Raw genomic sequence first — 18,901 nt, 5'->3', positions numbered from 1 at the left:
GATAATGCATTTAACATGGCAAATACCTCACAGGAAACTATGTGGAAGAATCTCTGACGATTAGACTTTGAAAACATATGAACTGTCAGATTTTTGCAATACATCCATTGTTTTTTTGCTTGTTCTAAGCAAAATTGAAAAAGCTAAGGGCTAAGAGCCCTTAAAATATAAAAGAGGATTTGCATGTCACGGCTACCCGGGAATAAGATTAGCCTTCTTTGTCTATGTTAAATATGATTCTTGAGCCTACTTACCTTAATTTTATTCTCTTCCAACAAGTATGTGGCCATAGACTTTGCAATAATTTCAAAGAAAAACCATGAGTACTAAAATAAACAAATAAATACAAATCAATCTTTAATAGTTACCCAAATCCTTGAAGCTTAGCAGAGGTTGACGAATCACTATGGATTTTGTCTCTGAACTTTAGTAACATTTTAAAGTGATCGCAATTGTCCAAGTCCCACAGGATACCTTCAAACTGTGTTGGCAAAAAGGTAGTAGTGTACCTTAGGGCTGGCTGGTGATGTACAAAGGCTGTTTGGTGGGAATGTTTAACTCAGTGGGGAGGGGTGTTTTATCACTGACACTGCTTTGAGTTGCCTACATGTGGTGATAAGAGCAAACCAACTTTTAGTTTACTTTAGTATTGCTTTTAAATTCTCTATAGACAGTGAATTGTATTATGGCCTGCACCCAGTGGGGGACCCAACCCTGCCCTTGGTACAACACTGGGGCCAGCCCAAGTAGCAGAGGTGTTTGTGTAAGTGTAATTTGAAGGGTACAGAGAAGCCTCAAGCAGATACATCCTAAAATACCCAAAACTGAAATTCTACCATTATTAACAGGAATAGTAAAAACATGACAATAATAAGAGCCACCATTTGAGTGCCTACTATGTGCCAGAAACAACACGTTAAATGCTTTGCTTATATTTTAGAAGTGAGGAAGTGGAGGCTCAGGACTGTTAAGTAACAGGCTCCGGGTCACAGAACTATTATGCAGTGAATAGAGGATTCTAGCCCAGGTCTATCTCCTCCAAAATTCTTCCTATTACACATTGGACTGTGGGCAGGATGGGGTGGGAAGGGTGAAGGGAATGAAGGAGGTTCTGTGGAGAACTTGGGGGGAAAAGGATGTGTAGGTAAAGTGGTGAGGAAAAGGAAAGTCAACACGAGGAAACGATGAAAGACTAGAAGTGAAATGGGAGGGTATCAAACAAGCATATCTCTGGCTGCTTTTCTTGCCTGCCGTGTCCTGTGCCCTTACCTTTAGCAGTTTGTTTATTGCTAAAAAGTCTGCAGACTGTTTCAATACCGCTATCATCGTAGTAGCCAGAGTTTCATGTATCAGCTGGGCCTGAGGAGTACTGGGTTTTTCAGGTCGGAAGCTATACTACAATCAAAGAAAACGAGCTGTGAGACAAAATTCTCTCGGAAGACAAACTGCTCAGAAAGAAAGCTTTACTCCACAAACCTTTATGAAGGATCTCAAGTAATTATCCAAGCCTTCTTCATGGCACTTTGACACGATATGTAAGAGAACCCTGAAACAACATTCACAAAAGTCAGCATGTCAGGCTACCATTAACCACTATAGTTTGATTGTTCGATAAAACCATCATACTTAACCCTAAAAACACCTAATACTGCCTAAATAATTAAAGGTGAGATGACTGCGTTAAATGTCATCTTAGTTTGGGTCTAACAGAGATTTCAGCATCTAACACGCTCAGGGTCTTGTAGAATATGTTTCCTGGTTCAAAAGACGGATATTTTATTTTGGCAACCCAGATATTTCATCTCCTTTCTAAACCACATTTGAAGTATGGGCATAACTACTACCATATAGTGTAAAAAAAAAAAAAAAAAAAAAAACACCTTCAGTAAAGTAAATATTGAAATCCCCTCTAGTGAGAATAAAAGGAAAAGAATAGAAAAAAAATGTGAAGCATGACAACAGATGGGGGAAAAGGGAAGGGAGAGACAGAGCAGGTATAATGATATGAACTAAAATCGGAAGTAAACCTAAGATTCATAGAAAGTTTTAAAATTATGAGACCAGCAGTGGTTCTCCAACTTTAGCGTGCCTCAGAAACACCTGGAGGGTACTAGTGCTCACCCCTCTCCCAGAGTTTCTGATTTTTTAGGTCTGGGGTGAAGTTCAATGATTAGCATTTTTAATAAGCTCCTAGGTGATATTAATGCTGCTGGTCTGGGAACCACATTTTCAGAACAACTGGGCTAGAATAATGCTTTTTAAATTTGCAACCAGACTATGCCCAGCAGCAGAGAAGAGCAAACAGTATGGAGGTGTGTGGAACTTCAGCCCTGAGGCTCCAGAGAGGCTCAACAGAAGTGGCAACAGCAGAAGCAGCAAAGCCAGAAAGAGCCAGCACTGAGCTCACAATTTTTTGGAAAACTCCCGTTTTAATTTCAAAACTCAGGTGCATTTTGCATCCTACTCTACAACATATCCTTGTTTGTTTTCATATAAAAAGAACACTCCATTATTCTTTCGAGTACAATTTGATGGCCTAGGGCCACTCTGTCCAATGTGAGAGCCACTAGTCACAAGTGGCGATTAAATGAATTAAAATTAACTACGATTAACACTTCAGTTCCTGGGCTTCCCTGGTGGCGCAGTGGTTGAGAGTCCGCCTGCCGATGCAGGGGACGCGGGTTCGTGCCCCAGTCCGGGAGGATCCCACATGCCGCGGAGCGGCTGGGCCCTTGAGCCATGGCCGCTGAGCCTGCGCGTCCGGAGCCTGTGCTCCGCAACGGGAGAGGCCACAACGGTGAGAGGCCCGCGTACCGCAAAGAGAAAAAAAACCAAAAAAAACCTTCAGTTCCTCAGTTACACTAGCCACATTTCAAGTGCTCAACAGCTAAATGTGGCTAATGGCCACCATATTGGAAAGCACAGGTATAGAACATTTCCACGACTGGAGAAAGTTCTACTGGACAAGACTGGTCAAGGGCAATGGTTCTCAAACTCCCTTGCATTAGGGAATCATCAGGGAAACTTAAAAAAAATATACTGATGCTGAGTTCCACCTTCAGAGATTCTGGTTTAATTGGTATGAAGTATCGTCCGGGAACAGACATTTTTAAAAGCTTCTAACATGCGGCAGCTTTAGAACCTCTGGTTGAGGAAGTTTATCCTATGGTTTCTGGTATCACCTGTCCCTGGGGATATAAGTCCCCTGGTCTGAGAAGTATGAAACTAGAGAAAACCGATATTAGATTTCTGACTTTGGGGTTCTCATTTGGAAGATAAATTTATATTTCAAATGAAGAAATGCAAAAGGAAACAAAAGTTGCTTCTTGGTATTATGACACTGAAACTCACATGGTGCAGTTGATAGGCACGTCATCTTCATGGGTCATATTTGTGAGGACTCGGAAGAGTTGCATAAGAATTACAGGTAGGAACTGTATCATGACTTGGATCTCCATGGCATGCAAACACTAAAATAAGTCATTATTAGTTATGAAAATAAACCAAAATATGATATAACTTGCAAAGGTGAAACAACAAAAAATTAAGTAACGAAAACTACATTCACTAGAATATAAGCTCACTTTAAACACGAGCTTCAGGGGATAGGGGACTTTGTCAGTTACTTTAGCCACATCTCTATTTTGGCACTCAGATTCTGTTAGTTCATTTAATATTAAATGCTCTATTGAAGATACGTATAACTGGGATCAACAGGTTTTGGAATAAAGACAACAGACTCTTGGTAAACCAACACTCAATCGGGGCGAGGAGCAGGCATGTTTGGAGGTAATGGAGACGGGCCTACCAGCCCCCGAGTTCGTGTGTTTTACAGGGGCAAGTGGGCCATTACTTTGTGGCGAGAAGTTACATGGGATTCAATAAAGTGTGTTCCTATATATAATTGGCTTTACACTAGCACCATCCACAAGCTGAGGCAGTTCCGCATTCTAACATCTCACAATACATTTCTTCAAAGTGCTAACACTCATCTCTACTGATCAGTATCTCGACATCAAAAAGAAGAAATATCTCCATGTATACATAGAAATGATACAAGCAGCTAAATATGTAAAATGTCTTCCTTCTTACTTCCCTTCTCTCCGCATTCATTTATTCACTCATTCATTCACTCAATCATTTAGTCAACTGGCCAACCAAAAAAACCTCACTGAGCACCTTCTACACCAATTCAATATTTAGTGCCCTGGGAAATACAGACACGGGTAAAACAAGTCTCTGTACTAAGGAACTCAGCATTTACCTTTCATAGCTTCCCTTACTCTTGCTCTATGTTGCCATCCTTACTCTCAGCTTCCCTTTTCAGGCTTTTCTCGTCTATATTTGAATCATCTCAACAGTGACCTCTGAGATTTCCGGGCAGCCTCTCTTCAATCGGATGCATAAGGCAAGAAACTGAGCTCAGGGAACCCATGGTCTATCCTTCAGGTTTTCCCTTCCTTTTGCCCTCTCTCTTCTATCCTTACAGCCATCGCCCTTTTTCAGAACTCTAACCTATAACCAAAATAGTCTAATAATTTTCTAGTAGGTCTATGTACACTTTCTCCTCACTCCCAATATGTCTCTCATTTCCAAAACTTAATCCTCCTCAAATAGGGGTTACATCAGGCCACCCTGTGCCACCAACAAGATTCTTTTGATGCTTCCCCATGACCTAGGGCAGTGGTTCTCAACCAGAGACCATGTGCCACAACCCAACTCCAATGTCCAGAGACGTTTTGAGCTGTCGCAATTGGCGGTGTGTGTGTGTGTGTGTGTGTGTGTGTGTGTGTGTGTGCGTGTGCGTGTGTATGTGTGTGCGCGCTACTGACATCTAGTGGATAGGCCAGAGATGCTTCTAAACACCCTCCAGTGAACAGGACAGCCCTTTACAACAAAGACTTATCCTGCCCCAAATGTCAATAGTGCCAAGTTTGAGAAACTCTGACCCAGGTATTAAGTCTAAGTTACTTAAGACCCAGCTTACACGCTTAACCTTAACACTCATCATTCTTCACGAGGCCACACTGGTGTCTCGACTGCTCCTTGAATGTATCAATGCACTGCTACCTTTGTTCACACTTTGTAGCCAAATCCTCGCCACCCTTCCCAGTCAAGTTCAAACCCCAGTTCAGTGAAGCCATTCATTCACTCATTCAACAAAGGCATACTGAATGAACTTTCAATTGCCAAGCGCATCAAAAAAAACATGGTTCCTACCATCAAGAAGTTCACAGACTATGGGGGGAAAACACATGGAACTAAATCACTGCGATACAAACACTAAACAGTATAACAGCGGTATATACAAGGTGTACGGAGGAAGAAGCAGCCGAGTCGGCCAGTGAGGAGGGAATGTCATATGAGGCTTCAGAAAGGAGGAAGGTTCAAGGATCGTAAGTAGGATCACATCAAGTAGAAAAGAGAGACGGACCTTCCATGCAGAAGTGATCTCCCTGCACCAGTACTGTTCCCCTGGAATTTACTCTCCACACAGCAGCCAGAGGGTTCTTTCGGAAAGGCAAATTCCACAATGTCATTTCCCTCTGTTACAAACAAAACCAACCACCACGAACAAAAAGTCGTGAAGGGCTCCCCGTCCTACACGTATCCTGCCTATCACTCCCCACTCATCTGAGGCCATCCTCCTGCTTTGCTGTTCAATGTGCTCTAGCTACGTTGTCTTTGCTTTTCTTCTTTCCACACATCCCACTGCAAAGTGTTTACACCTGCTGCAATATTCTGTCATCCTTTTACACAGCTTTATCACCTATGGCTGTCTTCCTCCCATCAGCTTCTTTTCAGCTTGAAATGGTGTCATCTCCTAGACAGGCCTTCCCTGACAAGTCCATCTTGACTGCACTCCTGGTCATGCTAGAGCCCATTAACCTGTTCTATTTTCTTCACAGCACTCATCCCTATGTAATGTGACTTACTTATTTATAATCTCTCTACCCCAACTAGAGTAGGTATGTTGTCTAACTCGTTCCCATTATAGTCCCAGCATCCAGTACAATATGTGACCCATAGTAGGTGCTCAATAAATATTTGAGGGATGACTGAATAAATGAATAAAATAAGGAACCAAAGGGATAAAGATGGGAACCCTCTAGTCTCAGTGGTTCCTCGGTTTTGTGAACTCTTAGCATTTATACCCTGTATCACGCATTTGACATTTAACTACATATTGCTTTGGACTATCACTTGTACTACTGACTTACATTGTCATTTGACTTAAGTGGATCCTGTCTCTCCGACTGGTTGTAAGATCCCTGTAGACAATGAGCCTAAGTTATTCTTCTCTGTAAGCCCCACAGCATCTAGGAAAATACTGAACACATAAGGTCTCAACATGTAGATGGTTAAATGAAGTGATGAAACACTGTCATTTACAAGGACAACAGGTAGCAAGGCTTGATAGAAAGAAAACAGGACTAGGAGTCAAGAGACACATCAAGAGACAGGCTTGGCTCAGCTCTGCTAGTAACCAGAATGACCACAGGCAAATCACTCTCCTCGGGCCTCAGTTTCCTCATCTGTAAAACAAAATCGCTAAAGATCCCTTTCAGCGCTAACACTGCATACAGGAGCTCTTTCTATAATCACATGGCATTTCATTCACTGCCACTAGAGGGCAAGCATAGGTCACATAAATATCAGAAATTCCACACCCTTAAAAACGCAAATATGAGTACTTTCTTTTTCCTCCATCCTAAGAATACCAGTATAGGAAAATAGTGTTCTGTTCAATTCTGTTAAAACTTTTACAAAGCTTCCCCACTGGAAGAAAAAGCCAATGATCTCAACAGACAATGCACTCACACGTAGAGCGGGAGTTCTAGACATTACCCAAGAAAAGGATTTGAAGTTAGATGACTACTATACTTCTTAATGATAATTAAGAATCGTAGCCACCATTTATCGGCTACCTCCCTGATTCTACCCTTCCAACAATATATTTTCGGTATGGTAGGCAGAATGATACTTTAAAAACAAAGTCACATCATATTAGGAGGCCTGACCTGACCAGCAACCCAGCCACCTTTCCAATGTGAGGGCCTATCATTCTGTGTGCCAGACACACTGGAACTCCGGCTGTTCCTTGAGCACACCAAGCAAGCTCCTCAGGGCCTCTGCCCTTGCTATTCCCAGCTCTCCCCCAGAATTCCACATAGCTGGCACCCTCCTTTCCTTTAGGTCTCTGTCAAACATCACTTTACTGGAGAGCTCTTCTCTGACACTTTATCTAAAAGAGGGACTCCTTATCATTCCTACTCCCCTGCACTATGTTTTGGTTTTCTTTATAGCACCTATTACCACCTGACATGACATACACAGTCGGCCCTCCGTATCCACACGTTCCGCATCTGTGGATACGGAAAGCTGACTGCAAGGGACTTGAGCATCTTTGGACTCTGGTATCTATGGAGGGTCCTGGAACCAATCCCCCGAGGATACAGAGGGACCACTGTGTGTGTGTGTGTGTGTATGCATTTATGTGTTTATTGTCCATCTGTCTCCACAACAAAGTAAGCTCCTTGAAAACAGGGATATTGTTTTTTTAATTTATCCTTCCAATGTTTAGAATGAAGCCTGGCCCATAGGATGCACTCAAGAAAAAAGTGTGGAATGAATGAATACTATATAGCAGATGCCTTATCTCACTGAGGCCTGTAACCACCCTACAAGTGGGTAGTTTTGTTTTGTTTTTTAACATCTTTATTGGAGCGTAATTGCTTTACAATGGTGTGTTCAGTTTCTGCTGTATAACAAAGGGAATCAGATATACATATACATCTATCCCCCTATCTCCTCCCTCTTGCGTCTCCCTCCCACCCTCCCTATCCCACCCCTCCAGGTGGTCACAAAGCACCGAGCTGATCTACCTTTGCTATGTGGCTGCTTCCCACTAGCTATCTATTTTATATTTGGTAGTGTATATATGTCCATGCCACTCTCTCACTTCGTCCCAGCTTACCCTTCCCCCTCCCCGTGTCCTCAAGTCCATTCTCTAGTAGGTCTGCGTCTTTATTCCCGTCTTGCCCCTAGGTTCTTCATGACCCTTTTTTCTTTTTTTTTTTCTTAGATTCCATATATATGTCTTAGCATACGGTATTTGTTTTTCTCTTTCTGACTTACTTCACTCTGTATGACAGACTCTAGGTCCATCCACCTCACTACAAATAACACAATTTTGTTTCTTTTATGGCTGAGTAATATTCCACTGTATATATGGGCCACATCTTCTTTATCCATTCATCTGTCGATGGACACTTAGGTTGCTTCCATGTCCTGGCTGTTGTAAATAGAGCTGCAATGAGCATTTTGGTACATGACTCTTTTTGAATTATGGTTTTCTCCGGGCATATGCCCAGTAGTGGGACTGCTGGGTTGTATGGTAGTTCCCTTTTTAGTTGTTTGAGGAACCTCCATACTGTTCTCCATAGTGGCTGTATCAATTCACATTCCCACCAACAGGGCAAGAGGGTTCCCTTTTCTCCACACCCTCTCCAGCATTTATTGTTTGTAGAGTTTTTGATGATGGCCATTCTGACTGGTATTAGGTGATACCTCATTGTAGTTTTGATTTGCATTTCTCTCATGACTACGAGTAGGTTTTTATCTTTATGTGAGAGAAGAAACAAAGGCTTGGAGAAGTTAAGTAAGTTGGTCAAGGTCAATCACAGAGCTAATAAGTGACAGACCTGGGACACAAATTCAGTTTGTGATTCCAGAACCCATACGTGTATTACCTCATGTCACAGTACCTCTCTGAAAGAAATGAACCTTTTCATTTCCTGAGAATATCATTCCCTATTAACATATGCCTAAAGGGAAATCCTGGAGAGGCTTCATTTAAAATAAAAATGCCTCAGACTGGCCATGGCTGATCTACTGAAAAGAAAAGTCACTGTTAGCTGGGTTCCATGTCGTGTGCCCTGTCCCACCCCATTAGGGAATAAATGGAGTCTGGATTCTCAATACATTTGATAAAATATGGCGTTACTTATGACCCCCTCCTATGCAACATGCAGAAACTAGGTTCTCTTTTTTTAGCTGACCCTTCTGATAATCTTTCACCTATGAACACAGGAATCATTTCACATTTCGTTCCAAGCAAAAGTGACTCCGTTTCTCCTGGCCCTTTTCCCCAAGCTTTCTCCACCTTTACCAGGCCATCAGCAAGATGAGAAAAGGCCCGGAAAAATCAATTTATGGAACTGAAATAAACATTTTCATGAGATTTTCAAAAATATGTCAACGAATTCTGGCTAAAACATTTTCTTCCTAATGTAGCAATTCTGCGGTCTGCTTCTAAACAGCCCCTTGATGGAAAAGCACATAATAGAAAGTGTTCTCTTGAGGATACACAGCCAAAAGTATTTTTAAAGGGTTCGTTTGATTTTTTTTCCCCCCACGTCAAAGAACGTGGCAACCGAACGACATGAAAAACAAACCTTTCACAGAAAGCTGTTCATTTACCTTTAAATATTTAATGAGCTCCCCTGGAACTTCTTTTGAGCCTGACTGAATCAGCTGGCAATGATGGAAGAATTTGTGCACATGTAGATCCTGAAAAACAGATGGACACAGCCATATGACATTTGATTCATTTCATTTTTTAGCATCTTTATTGGAGTATAACTGCTCTACAATGGTGTGTTAGTTTCTGCTGTACAACAAAGTGAATCAGCTGTACGTATACATACATCCCCCTATCTCCTCCCTCTTGCGTCTCCCTCCCTCCCACCTGCAAAGCACAGGCTCCGCCCCCGCACCACACCCCACCACCCTGGAATCTTGGAAACCTGTTTCCCTGGGTCTTCTAATGGCCAGACTCAGCACCTGCACCTACCAACACGCATGCTCCTAAATGAGTCCCATAGTCCTCTCGACCGTCACACAAAGCAGCAAAACCAGGCACATTCAGCATGCACCTAAGCACGCCGGGTAGGTCACCATTTATGCCCAAGTAGTCACACATTTGTTTAATCTCTTTTTTGGCTAGTGTAGCCTCTGAAGTTGGGCTGCTTCTATATTTTAATGAAACGAGCAGGAAGAGAGGTCTGAATTGACAGGTGAAGAAAACGAAGCAGCAGGGAGTCACCAGAACAAGTCCCAGGCATTCAGTGCCCAACGTACCCTGGCCCTGCACCGGTCAGCGTCCAGCTGTCCTGTATGGAATCTACAGATATTGAATTTGTGGACGGCATGGACTGTATCAGGAACCAGAATCATGAAATTCGGATTTTGACCTGCTTCCTCTAATTATTACCTGTGTGACCTCGGGTAAATCATCTAACCCGAGCGAGCCTTGGTTTCTTTTCCTCTAAAATGATGAAGCGGGCAGGGGGAATTGAGAGGGACCCTGCTCCATCCGTGATTTTTCAAACTGTGCTTGAGGCATCTCACAGATACTTGATCCTAACTTCATGGATGCCGAGGCTAAGAGCAAACTGTAGTAGCCAGCCATGATCCACTGACTGCAAATTTCTGTGTTCAACTCTAGTCTAACCATGAGAAAAGTGTCAGACAAATCCCAACAGAGGGGCATCCTACAGAATACCAGTAGTCCTGAAAACTGACAAGGTGACCAAAAACAATGAAAGTCTCAGAACTTGTCACCGCCAAGAAGAGCCTAAGGAGATATGACAACTAAATGTAACACGCTATACTGGATAGAATCCTGAAACAGAAAAGGGGCATTAATAGGTAAAAGGATTTGGTAATTTGAGAAGAATTTTTAAATTTGAGCTATTATTAAGAATGATGTTATTACTAATGAGAAAGTCTTTCAGGCCACAACTTCTCTAAGGCTGTAGAATCGAATATAGTCTATTTTAATCCAGAAATACAGTCAAGTATTAAAATTGACAAAATTCAGGTGATGCAACTTACTTGAGTATAAATGGTAGACTCCAAGTGACTTTTAATCTTCAACAAAGGCTTTGCACCATCTACCCACTTAATATCCACATTAGACTGCTGTGAAGAGAAAATACACACGTGAGTTTCTGTACCATAGCAATGGATAGATGAGCAACATATAACGCCTTTATGCATTTCAACATTTTCTTTCAGAAACAAATGTGTTCGTTTTGCACACAGGGAATTATTGGAGAAAATAACATGCCTTTAGAATAAATGTATCCTAAACCATTTTGAATTTCCAATCCTTTGCAGGCTGATACTTTTCCAAATGACAATAAAAATTACTAAATAAATGAATTCTTTTCATGATGCACAAAATCGAAGTCCCATTTTAAAAATCATTATCAGAATCAACAGACATGAGGTTACTTTGTCAAACTATTATACAAGCTTCTCAACACTCATTTCCTATACTTATCTTCGTCGTGGACCAGCACCGGCCCTCAAACCACACTCTGAGTAGCCATCAACCAGACCAAACTATCGACTGTGCCAACGGTATTCTACTTTTTAAACATCTCATCGTATATGTATAACTGAATCACTTTGCTGGACAGCAGAAACTACCACGATGCTGTAAATCAACTATACTTCAATACAGTTTTTTAAAAAGAGGGGGAAGAAACACTTCATCATGATTACTTCAACAAATACAGGTATTTTCCTACCCTTCTTGATTCGGCATCATTCAGATTCAAGTAGCCTGGGGGAAGATTAGCGGAAACTGGCAGCTGCTGCTCAAATGTGATGATTCTACCATCCTTCAGCAAAGGTACCCAGGCAAAGCCAACTGCCAAGACAATAAACAACCATGAGAAATGAAATCGCAAATGCAATTAGCTACACCAATGTCTGGTCACCGGGGAGCAGGGCAGGTCTGTATGTGGGAGTCCAGGTGTTGGGCATCCGAGTACTGGGGAAGGAACAATGAGCTTGTATCGCTTCCTAATCCTAGCCTGACCACTAACAGATTATTCATGCTACCTCCTTGACTATAATGATGGAAACAACAACACACGGCTCTTCTAGCAGAGTGACTGAGAGACCAAAGTGAGCTAATATACCAAAACACTTGAAAACTTTTAAAGTGCATCAATTTCATCATCTTGACACAGTGGGGGAGAATTTTTGGTAGACTTATTTTTTAAACGATTCAGATGTCTCTCGTCCATCCTTACAGAGAGTCTCATATCTGAGACAACAATCACCATTGTTGCTTCCAGCAACCCTAGGGTAAGCAAGGGACTGCAGAAAATTAAGGTCACAAGTCAATGTTACATTCCATACTTATACAAGGCAGTATCTATCTGGGCAGTTTTCCTGATTACAGAAGGAAGAGCGGTAATAGGAGAATGCGGCCAGGGCACAGTGCTTACAACTGCAATCCACTGAGAGATTTTCCTCCCAGTCTCTACATTTCTTAGCAGTTCTACCCCAAAGAGCCTCTTGGCTTCCTATTAGAAAACTCATCATGTTCTAGCTAAAAAAGCCAGAGCCATCTGTGTTGCTCAAGTCAAGCGATGTCAGTATTTCCATTATAGAGATTACTCTGGGCTTCAAGTGTTTATATAACTCAGCTATAAAAAAGCTTGCTCTGGACTGAGTTCTGGCATATGAGAGAGGGTGTTGGCTGGAGAGTACTTTTGAAAGCCATTGCTTTCTGATGTTTTGAAATACTTTGCGTGAGTGCGTGTGTGTGTGTGTGTCTGTGTGTGCACGCGTGCGTGTGTTTACACTGTGAGCACAGAAGTCAACACAAATCTGGTTAGAATGTTTTCATTCGCGTGTTTAATTTGGCAAACGCTTTAATTCTTAAAGAGATTAATATGTTGCTTTCTCTAAGCAGACTGAAAGGCTTTCTCAGATGCCGAAACATGCCTGAAGGGCATCTGACTAGTACAACTTCAGAAATGCTCTACCCAGAGATCTTCTTTTAGAAAAAGCAGAGGAAAGTAACATGAGCAGAAAAACCATGCAAAAGGACTCTTGTCAAAGTAGTTAAACTGAAAATTAGACACATGACAAAAGGTTTCCAGTCCAGAAAGTAGGAAAAGGAAAATATAGTTCTTCTTAGGCAACATTTTTTTTCCTTATAGAAATTCTTACTGAGATATAATTCAGATGCCATACAATTCATCTACTGAATATTTAAAGTATACAATTCAATGGTTCTTAGTATATTCACAGAGCTGTGCATTTATTGCCACTATCTAATTCCAGAACTTTTTCATCACCCCAAAAAGGAACTCCATATCCCCCTAGAAGTCACACCCTACTTTCCCTTCTTCCAGTCCCGGCCAACCACTGATCTCCTTTCTGTCTCTATGGAATTGCTTAGGCAACATTTTGCACTGTGAATCAATCAGGGCATGGCCAAGGGTGTCTTGCAGTCAAAACTCATCTAGCACACTTGGAAGCTATCAAGGTACAATGTCAAGCACAAGCCATCTGGCTCAAAGATGTGAAGCCACTTAAAGGATGGACAGTTAAAAGTGATGAGTGGTGGGGAGGGAGGGATAAATTAGGAGTTTGGGATTAACAGATACACACTTCTCTATATAAAATAGATAAACAACTAGGACCTACTATATAGCACAGGGAACTAACTATATTCAATATCTTGTAATAACCTATAATGGAAAAGAATCTGAAAAAGAATATATATATATATATATATATATATAGGTGTATATACTGAATCACTTTGCTGTACACCTGAAACATTGTAAATCAACTATGCTTCAAATAATTTTTTAATATATTTTTTTAAAAAGTGATGAGTGGCACATAGAACAACCATCTCACACTCCACTAAGCATCTTGCCCAATCTGTCTAGGATTTGGATAAGGAAACAGTCATTTGTTGCCCAGGAGGTGCACTGTTATAGGTTCTCATCGTTCTGCCAGATTTCTTCTCAAACTGCAAGGTCCCTACCCTGAATGAACTGCAATTTCTATGGGGATCTAGAAGAGGACCACCCTATCCACAAAGGGAACTTCCTAATATTCAGTCCTGCTGTGGGCCGGGCATCACTCAGATGTCTCACTAGCACCTCAAACTCAACATCAGTCAAAACCTACCATCCCTACCCACAATTCTGCTACCTGGCAATACCTTCTTTCCAGTTTCGAAACTTTAGTGCTAACTTTGAATTACCTCTCTAGTAGCCAATCACTTGCCAGGTTCAGTATATTCCTCTGCAATTTTCTTTTCCTCCACCGCGCCCCCCGCCCCACGTTACAGCCATAGTGCGGCCCCCTTTCTCTCCTGGACTTCAGAAATAGCCCCCTAACTGGTGTTTCCTCCTTCCTTCCTTCTTCCTGCTCCAACTCACCTCACCCATTATATTGCTGCCTGATTAGATTTCCTGCAAAACAGCTCTTACTGGTGTTTACAACCCTCCAGTATTTCCTTATTGGTAACAGAATAAAGTCAAACCCACAACTTGGCATTCAGGGATTTCCACCATCTGATGCTTCCTTTCCAACCTGGCATCCTATGATTCCCTCCCCAGTACCCTGTGCTTTGATCCTATTGAATTACTTGTGGTTCCCTGTCCAGACCCCTCAATACTCTGCCTCTGTACCAGCTGTTCCTTCGTCCTGGAATCCTCTACCTTCCTACCAAAACTGCATTATCAAACTCTACCCTGCCCTTTAAGGCCTCACCCAAACACCATCTCCTCCTGGAACCCTTACCTAATTCCCAGCCACTTGTCCCTCCACCAGCTGAAGTAGTAACTCGCTCTTCTCTGACATCACATAGCGCCATTTTCTTGGTAACTACTACTTTCTGTCTTGTGTTATAAATGTCTACATAGGTCTCATTTCCCCTACTAGATCATGTGCTCACTGAAGATGAGATCTATGCTTGGTTCTCCACTGTATTCTCCATAGTACCTCCTATAATATCTTGTACATAATACATACGCAGACATATTTGCTGAGTGAATGAACAAACGAACAAATTTAAGATTGGTCCAGGGACGTCCCTGGTGGTGCAATGGTTAAGAATCCGCCTGCCAGTGCAGGGGACACGGGTTCGCTCCCTGGTCCGGGAAGATCCCACATGCCGCGGAGCAACTAAGCCCGTGTGCCACAGCTACTGAGCCTGGGCTCTAGAGCCTGTGCTACGCAACAAGAGAAGCCACCGCAGCGAGAAGCCCGTGCACCGCAACAAAGAGTAGCCCCCGCTCGCCGCAACTAGACGAAGCCTGCACGCAACGAAGACCCAATGCAGCTAACAATAAATAATAGAGAGGAGCTTCAAGATGGCGGAAGAGTAAGACGTGGAGATCACCTTCCTCCCCACAAATACATAATACATCTACATGTGCAACAACGCCTACAGAAAACCTACTGAACGCTGGCTGAAGACCTCAAACCTCCCAAAAGGCAAGAAACCCCCCACGTACCTGGGTAGGGCAAAAAAAAAAAAAAAAAAAAAAAAAAACAAAGACAAAAGAATAGGGACGGGACCTGCAACAGAGGGAGGGAGCTGTTAAGGAGGAAAGGTTTCCACACCCTAGGAAGCTCCTTCGCAGGCAGAGACTGCAGGTGGCGGAGGTGGGGAGCTTCGGAGCCGCGGAGGAGAGCGCAGCAACAGGGGTGCGGAGGGCAAAGCGCAGAGATTCCCGCACAGAGGATCGGTGGAGACCTGCACTCACCAGCCCGAGGGGCTTGTCTGCTCACGTGCCCGCGTGGGTGGGGGCTGGGAGCTGAGGCTCGGGCTTCCGGTGGAGCGCGGGGAGAGGATTGGGGTTGGCGGAGTGAACACAGCCTGAGGGGCGCTAGTGCGCCACGGCTGGCCGGGAGAGAGTCTGGGAAAAGGTCTGGACCTCCGAAGAGGCAAGAGACTTTTTCTTGCCTCTTTGTTTCCTGCTGCGTGAGGAGAGGAGATTCAGAGCGCCGCTTAAAGTAGCTCCAGAGACAGGGGCGAGCCGCAGCTATCAGCGCGGACCCCAGAGCCGGGCATGAGACGCTAAGGCTGCTACTGCAGCCACCACGAAGCCCGTGTGCAAGCACAGGTCACTCTCCCCACCTCCCCTCCCGGGAGCTTCTGCAGCCCGCCACTGCCAGGGTCCCGGGATCCAGGGACAACTTCCCCGGCAGAAAGCACGGCGCGCCTCAGGCTGGTGCAACGTCACGCTGGCCTCTGCCGCCGCACGCTCCCCCCCACCCCCACTCCCACTCCCACCCCCGCACTCTGTGCCCCTCCCTCCCCCCCACCCCCACCCCCACCCTCTGTGCCCCTCCCTTCCCCCCCCCCCCCCCCCCCCCCCCCGGCCTCAGTGAACCAGAGACCCTGAATCAGCGGCTCCTTTAACCCCATCCTGTCTGGGCGGGAACAGACGCCTAAGGCGACCTACACGCAGAGGCGGGGCCAAATCCAAAGCTGAACCCCAGCAGCTGTGCAAACAAAGAAGACAAAGGGAAATCTCTCCCGGCAGTCTCAGGAGCAGCGGATTAAAGCTCCACAATCAACTTGATGCACCCTGCATCTGTGGATTACCTGAATAGACAACGAATCATCCCAAATTGAGGAGGCGGGCTTTGGGAGCAATGATATATATTTTTTTTCTCTTTTTGTGACTGTGTATGTGTATGATTCTGTGTGTGATTTTGTCTGTATAGCTTTGCTCTTACCATTTGTCCTAGGGTTCTGTCTCTTTTGTTTTTTTTTAGTATAGTTTTTATCGCTTGCTATCATTGGTGGATTTGTTTTTTGGTTTGGTTACTCTCTTTCTTTTTTTTATTACTTTTTAAAAATTTTTTAATAATTATTTTTTATTTAATTACTTTTATCTTCTGCTTGCTTTCTTTCTTTCTTTTCTGCCTTTTATTCTGAGCTGTGTGGATGACAGGCTCTTGGTGCTCCAGCCAGGTGTCAGCTCTGTGCCTCTGAGGTGGGAGAGCCAAGTTCAGGACATTGGTCCACAAGAGACCTCCCAGCTCCACGTAATGTCAAACGGCGAAAACTAACACACCATTGTAAAGCAATTATACCCCAATAAAGGTGTTAAAAAAGAAATCAAACAGCGAAAATCTCCCAGAGATCTCCATCTCAACACCAAGACCCAGCTCCACTCAATGACCAGCAAGCTACAGTGCAGGACACGCTATGCCAAACAACTAGAAAGACAGGAACACAACCCCATCCATTAGCACAGAGGCTGCCTAAAATTATAATAAGGCCACAGACACCACAAAACACACCACCTGATGTGAACGTGCCCACGAGAAAGACAAGATCCAGTCTCATCCACCAGAACACAGGCACTAGTCCCCTCCACCAGGAAACCCACACAACCCACTGAACCAACCTTAGCCACTGGGGACAGACACCAAAAACAACGGGAACTATGAACCTGCAGCCAGCAAAAAGGAGACCCCAAACACAGTTAAGTTAAGCAAAATGAGAAGACAGAGAAGCACACAGCACATGAAGGAGCAAGGTAAAAACCCACCAGACCTAACAAATGAAGAGGAAATAGGCAGTCTACCTGAAAAAGAATTCAGAATAATGATAGTAAAGATGACCCAAAATCTTGGAGACAGAAGGGACAAAATACAAGAAACTTTAAACAAGGACCTAGAAGAAGTGAAGAGCAAACAAACAGTGATGAACAACACAATAAATGAAATTAAAAATTCTCTGGAAGGGATCAATAACAGAATAACTGAGGCAGAAGAATGGATAAGTGACCTGGAAGATAAAATAGTGGAAATAATTACTGCAGAGCGGAATAAAGAAAAACAATGAAAAGAACTGAGGACAGTCTCAGAAACCATTGGGACAACATTAAACGCACCAACATTCGAATTATAGGGGTCCCAGAAGAACAGAAAAAGAAAGGGACGGAGAAAATATTTGAAGAGATTACAGTTGAAAACTTCCCTAATGTGGGAAAGCAAATAGTTAATCAAGTCCAGGAAGCACAGAGAGTCCCATACAGGATAAATCCAAGGAGAAACACGCCAAGACACATATTAATCAAACTATCAAAAATTAAATACAGAGAAAAATATTACAAGCAGCAAGGGAAAAACAACAAATAACACACAAGGGAATCCCCATAAGGTTAACTGCTGACCTTTCAACAGAAACTCTACAAGCCAGAAGGGAGTGGCAGGACATATTTAAAGTGATGAAGGAGAAAAACCTACAACCAAGATTACTCTACCCAGCAAGGATCTCATTCAGATTTGACAGAGAAATTAAAACCTTTACAGACAAACAAAAGCTAAGAGAATTCAGCACCACCAAACCAGCTCTACAACAAATGAGAAGGAACTTCTCTAGGCAGGAAACACAAGAGAAGGAAAAGACCTACAATAACAAACCCAAAACAATTAAGAAAATGGTAATAGGAACATACATATCGATAATTATCTTAACTGTAAATGGACTAAATGCTCCCACCAAAAGACACAGACTGGCTGAATGGATACAAAAACAAGACCTGTATATATGCTGTCTAAAAGAGACCCACTTCAGACCTAGGGACACATACAGACTGAAAGTGAGGGGACAGAAAAAGATATTCCATGAAATGGAAATCAAAAGAAAGCTGGAGTAGCAATTCTCATATCACACAAAATAGACTTTAAGACAAAGAATATTAAAAAGGCAAAGAAGGACACTACATAATGATCAAGGGATCGATCCAAGAAGAAGATATAACAATTGTAAATATTTATGCACCCAACATAGGAGCACCTCGATACATGAGGCAAATACTAACAGCCATAGAAGGGGAAATCGACAGTAACACAACCATAGTAGGGGATTTTAACACCCCACTTTCACCAATGGACAGATCATCCAAAATGAAAATAAATAAGGAAACACAAGCTTTAAATGATACATTAAACAAGATGGACTTAACTGATATTCATAGGACATTCTATCCAAAAACAACAGAATACACATTCTTCTCAAGTGCTCACGGAACATTCTCCAGGATAG

The 18,901-nt window shown here is 43.0% G+C and overlaps 1 protein-coding gene across 4 annotated transcripts in view; it reads right to left on the bottom strand.

Annotated features, from left to right (window-relative positions):
* The window catches only part of DOCK11 (dedicator of cytokinesis 11), a 189,349-nt gene that overhangs the window by 82,838 nt on the left and 87,610 nt on the right, over positions 1-18,901 (bottom strand). For 3 of the 4 annotated variants that reach the window (XR_004347927.1, XM_032618688.1, XM_032618686.1), the window contains exons 21-27: positions 11,601-11,722; positions 10,900-10,986; positions 9,484-9,573; positions 3,352-3,470; positions 1,477-1,546; positions 1,270-1,395; positions 255-326 (exon numbers count right to left, since the gene is read on the bottom strand). Coding sequence is in view for 3 of the 4 variants with exons in the window: in XM_032618688.1 (XP_032474579.1) it covers positions 255-326; positions 1,270-1,395; positions 1,477-1,546; positions 3,352-3,470; positions 9,484-9,573; positions 10,900-10,986; positions 11,601-11,722 (686 nt within the window). In the remaining variant the exon portion in view is untranslated. The remainder of the gene's footprint in view (positions 1-254; positions 327-1,269; positions 1,396-1,476; positions 1,547-3,351; positions 3,471-9,483; positions 9,574-10,899; positions 10,987-11,600; positions 11,723-18,901) is intronic. The other variant, XM_032618687.1, reaches the window with a different exon arrangement.

Source organism: Phocoena sinus, chromosome X (genome assembly GCF_008692025.1).
Source record: "Phocoena sinus isolate mPhoSin1 chromosome X, mPhoSin1.pri, whole genome shotgun sequence".
NCBI lineage: Eukaryota > Metazoa > Chordata > Mammalia > Artiodactyla > Phocoenidae > Phocoena > Phocoena sinus.
The sequence above is the reverse complement of the archived record's forward strand: the minus strand, read 5'-3'. Positions and strand labels throughout refer to the sequence as shown.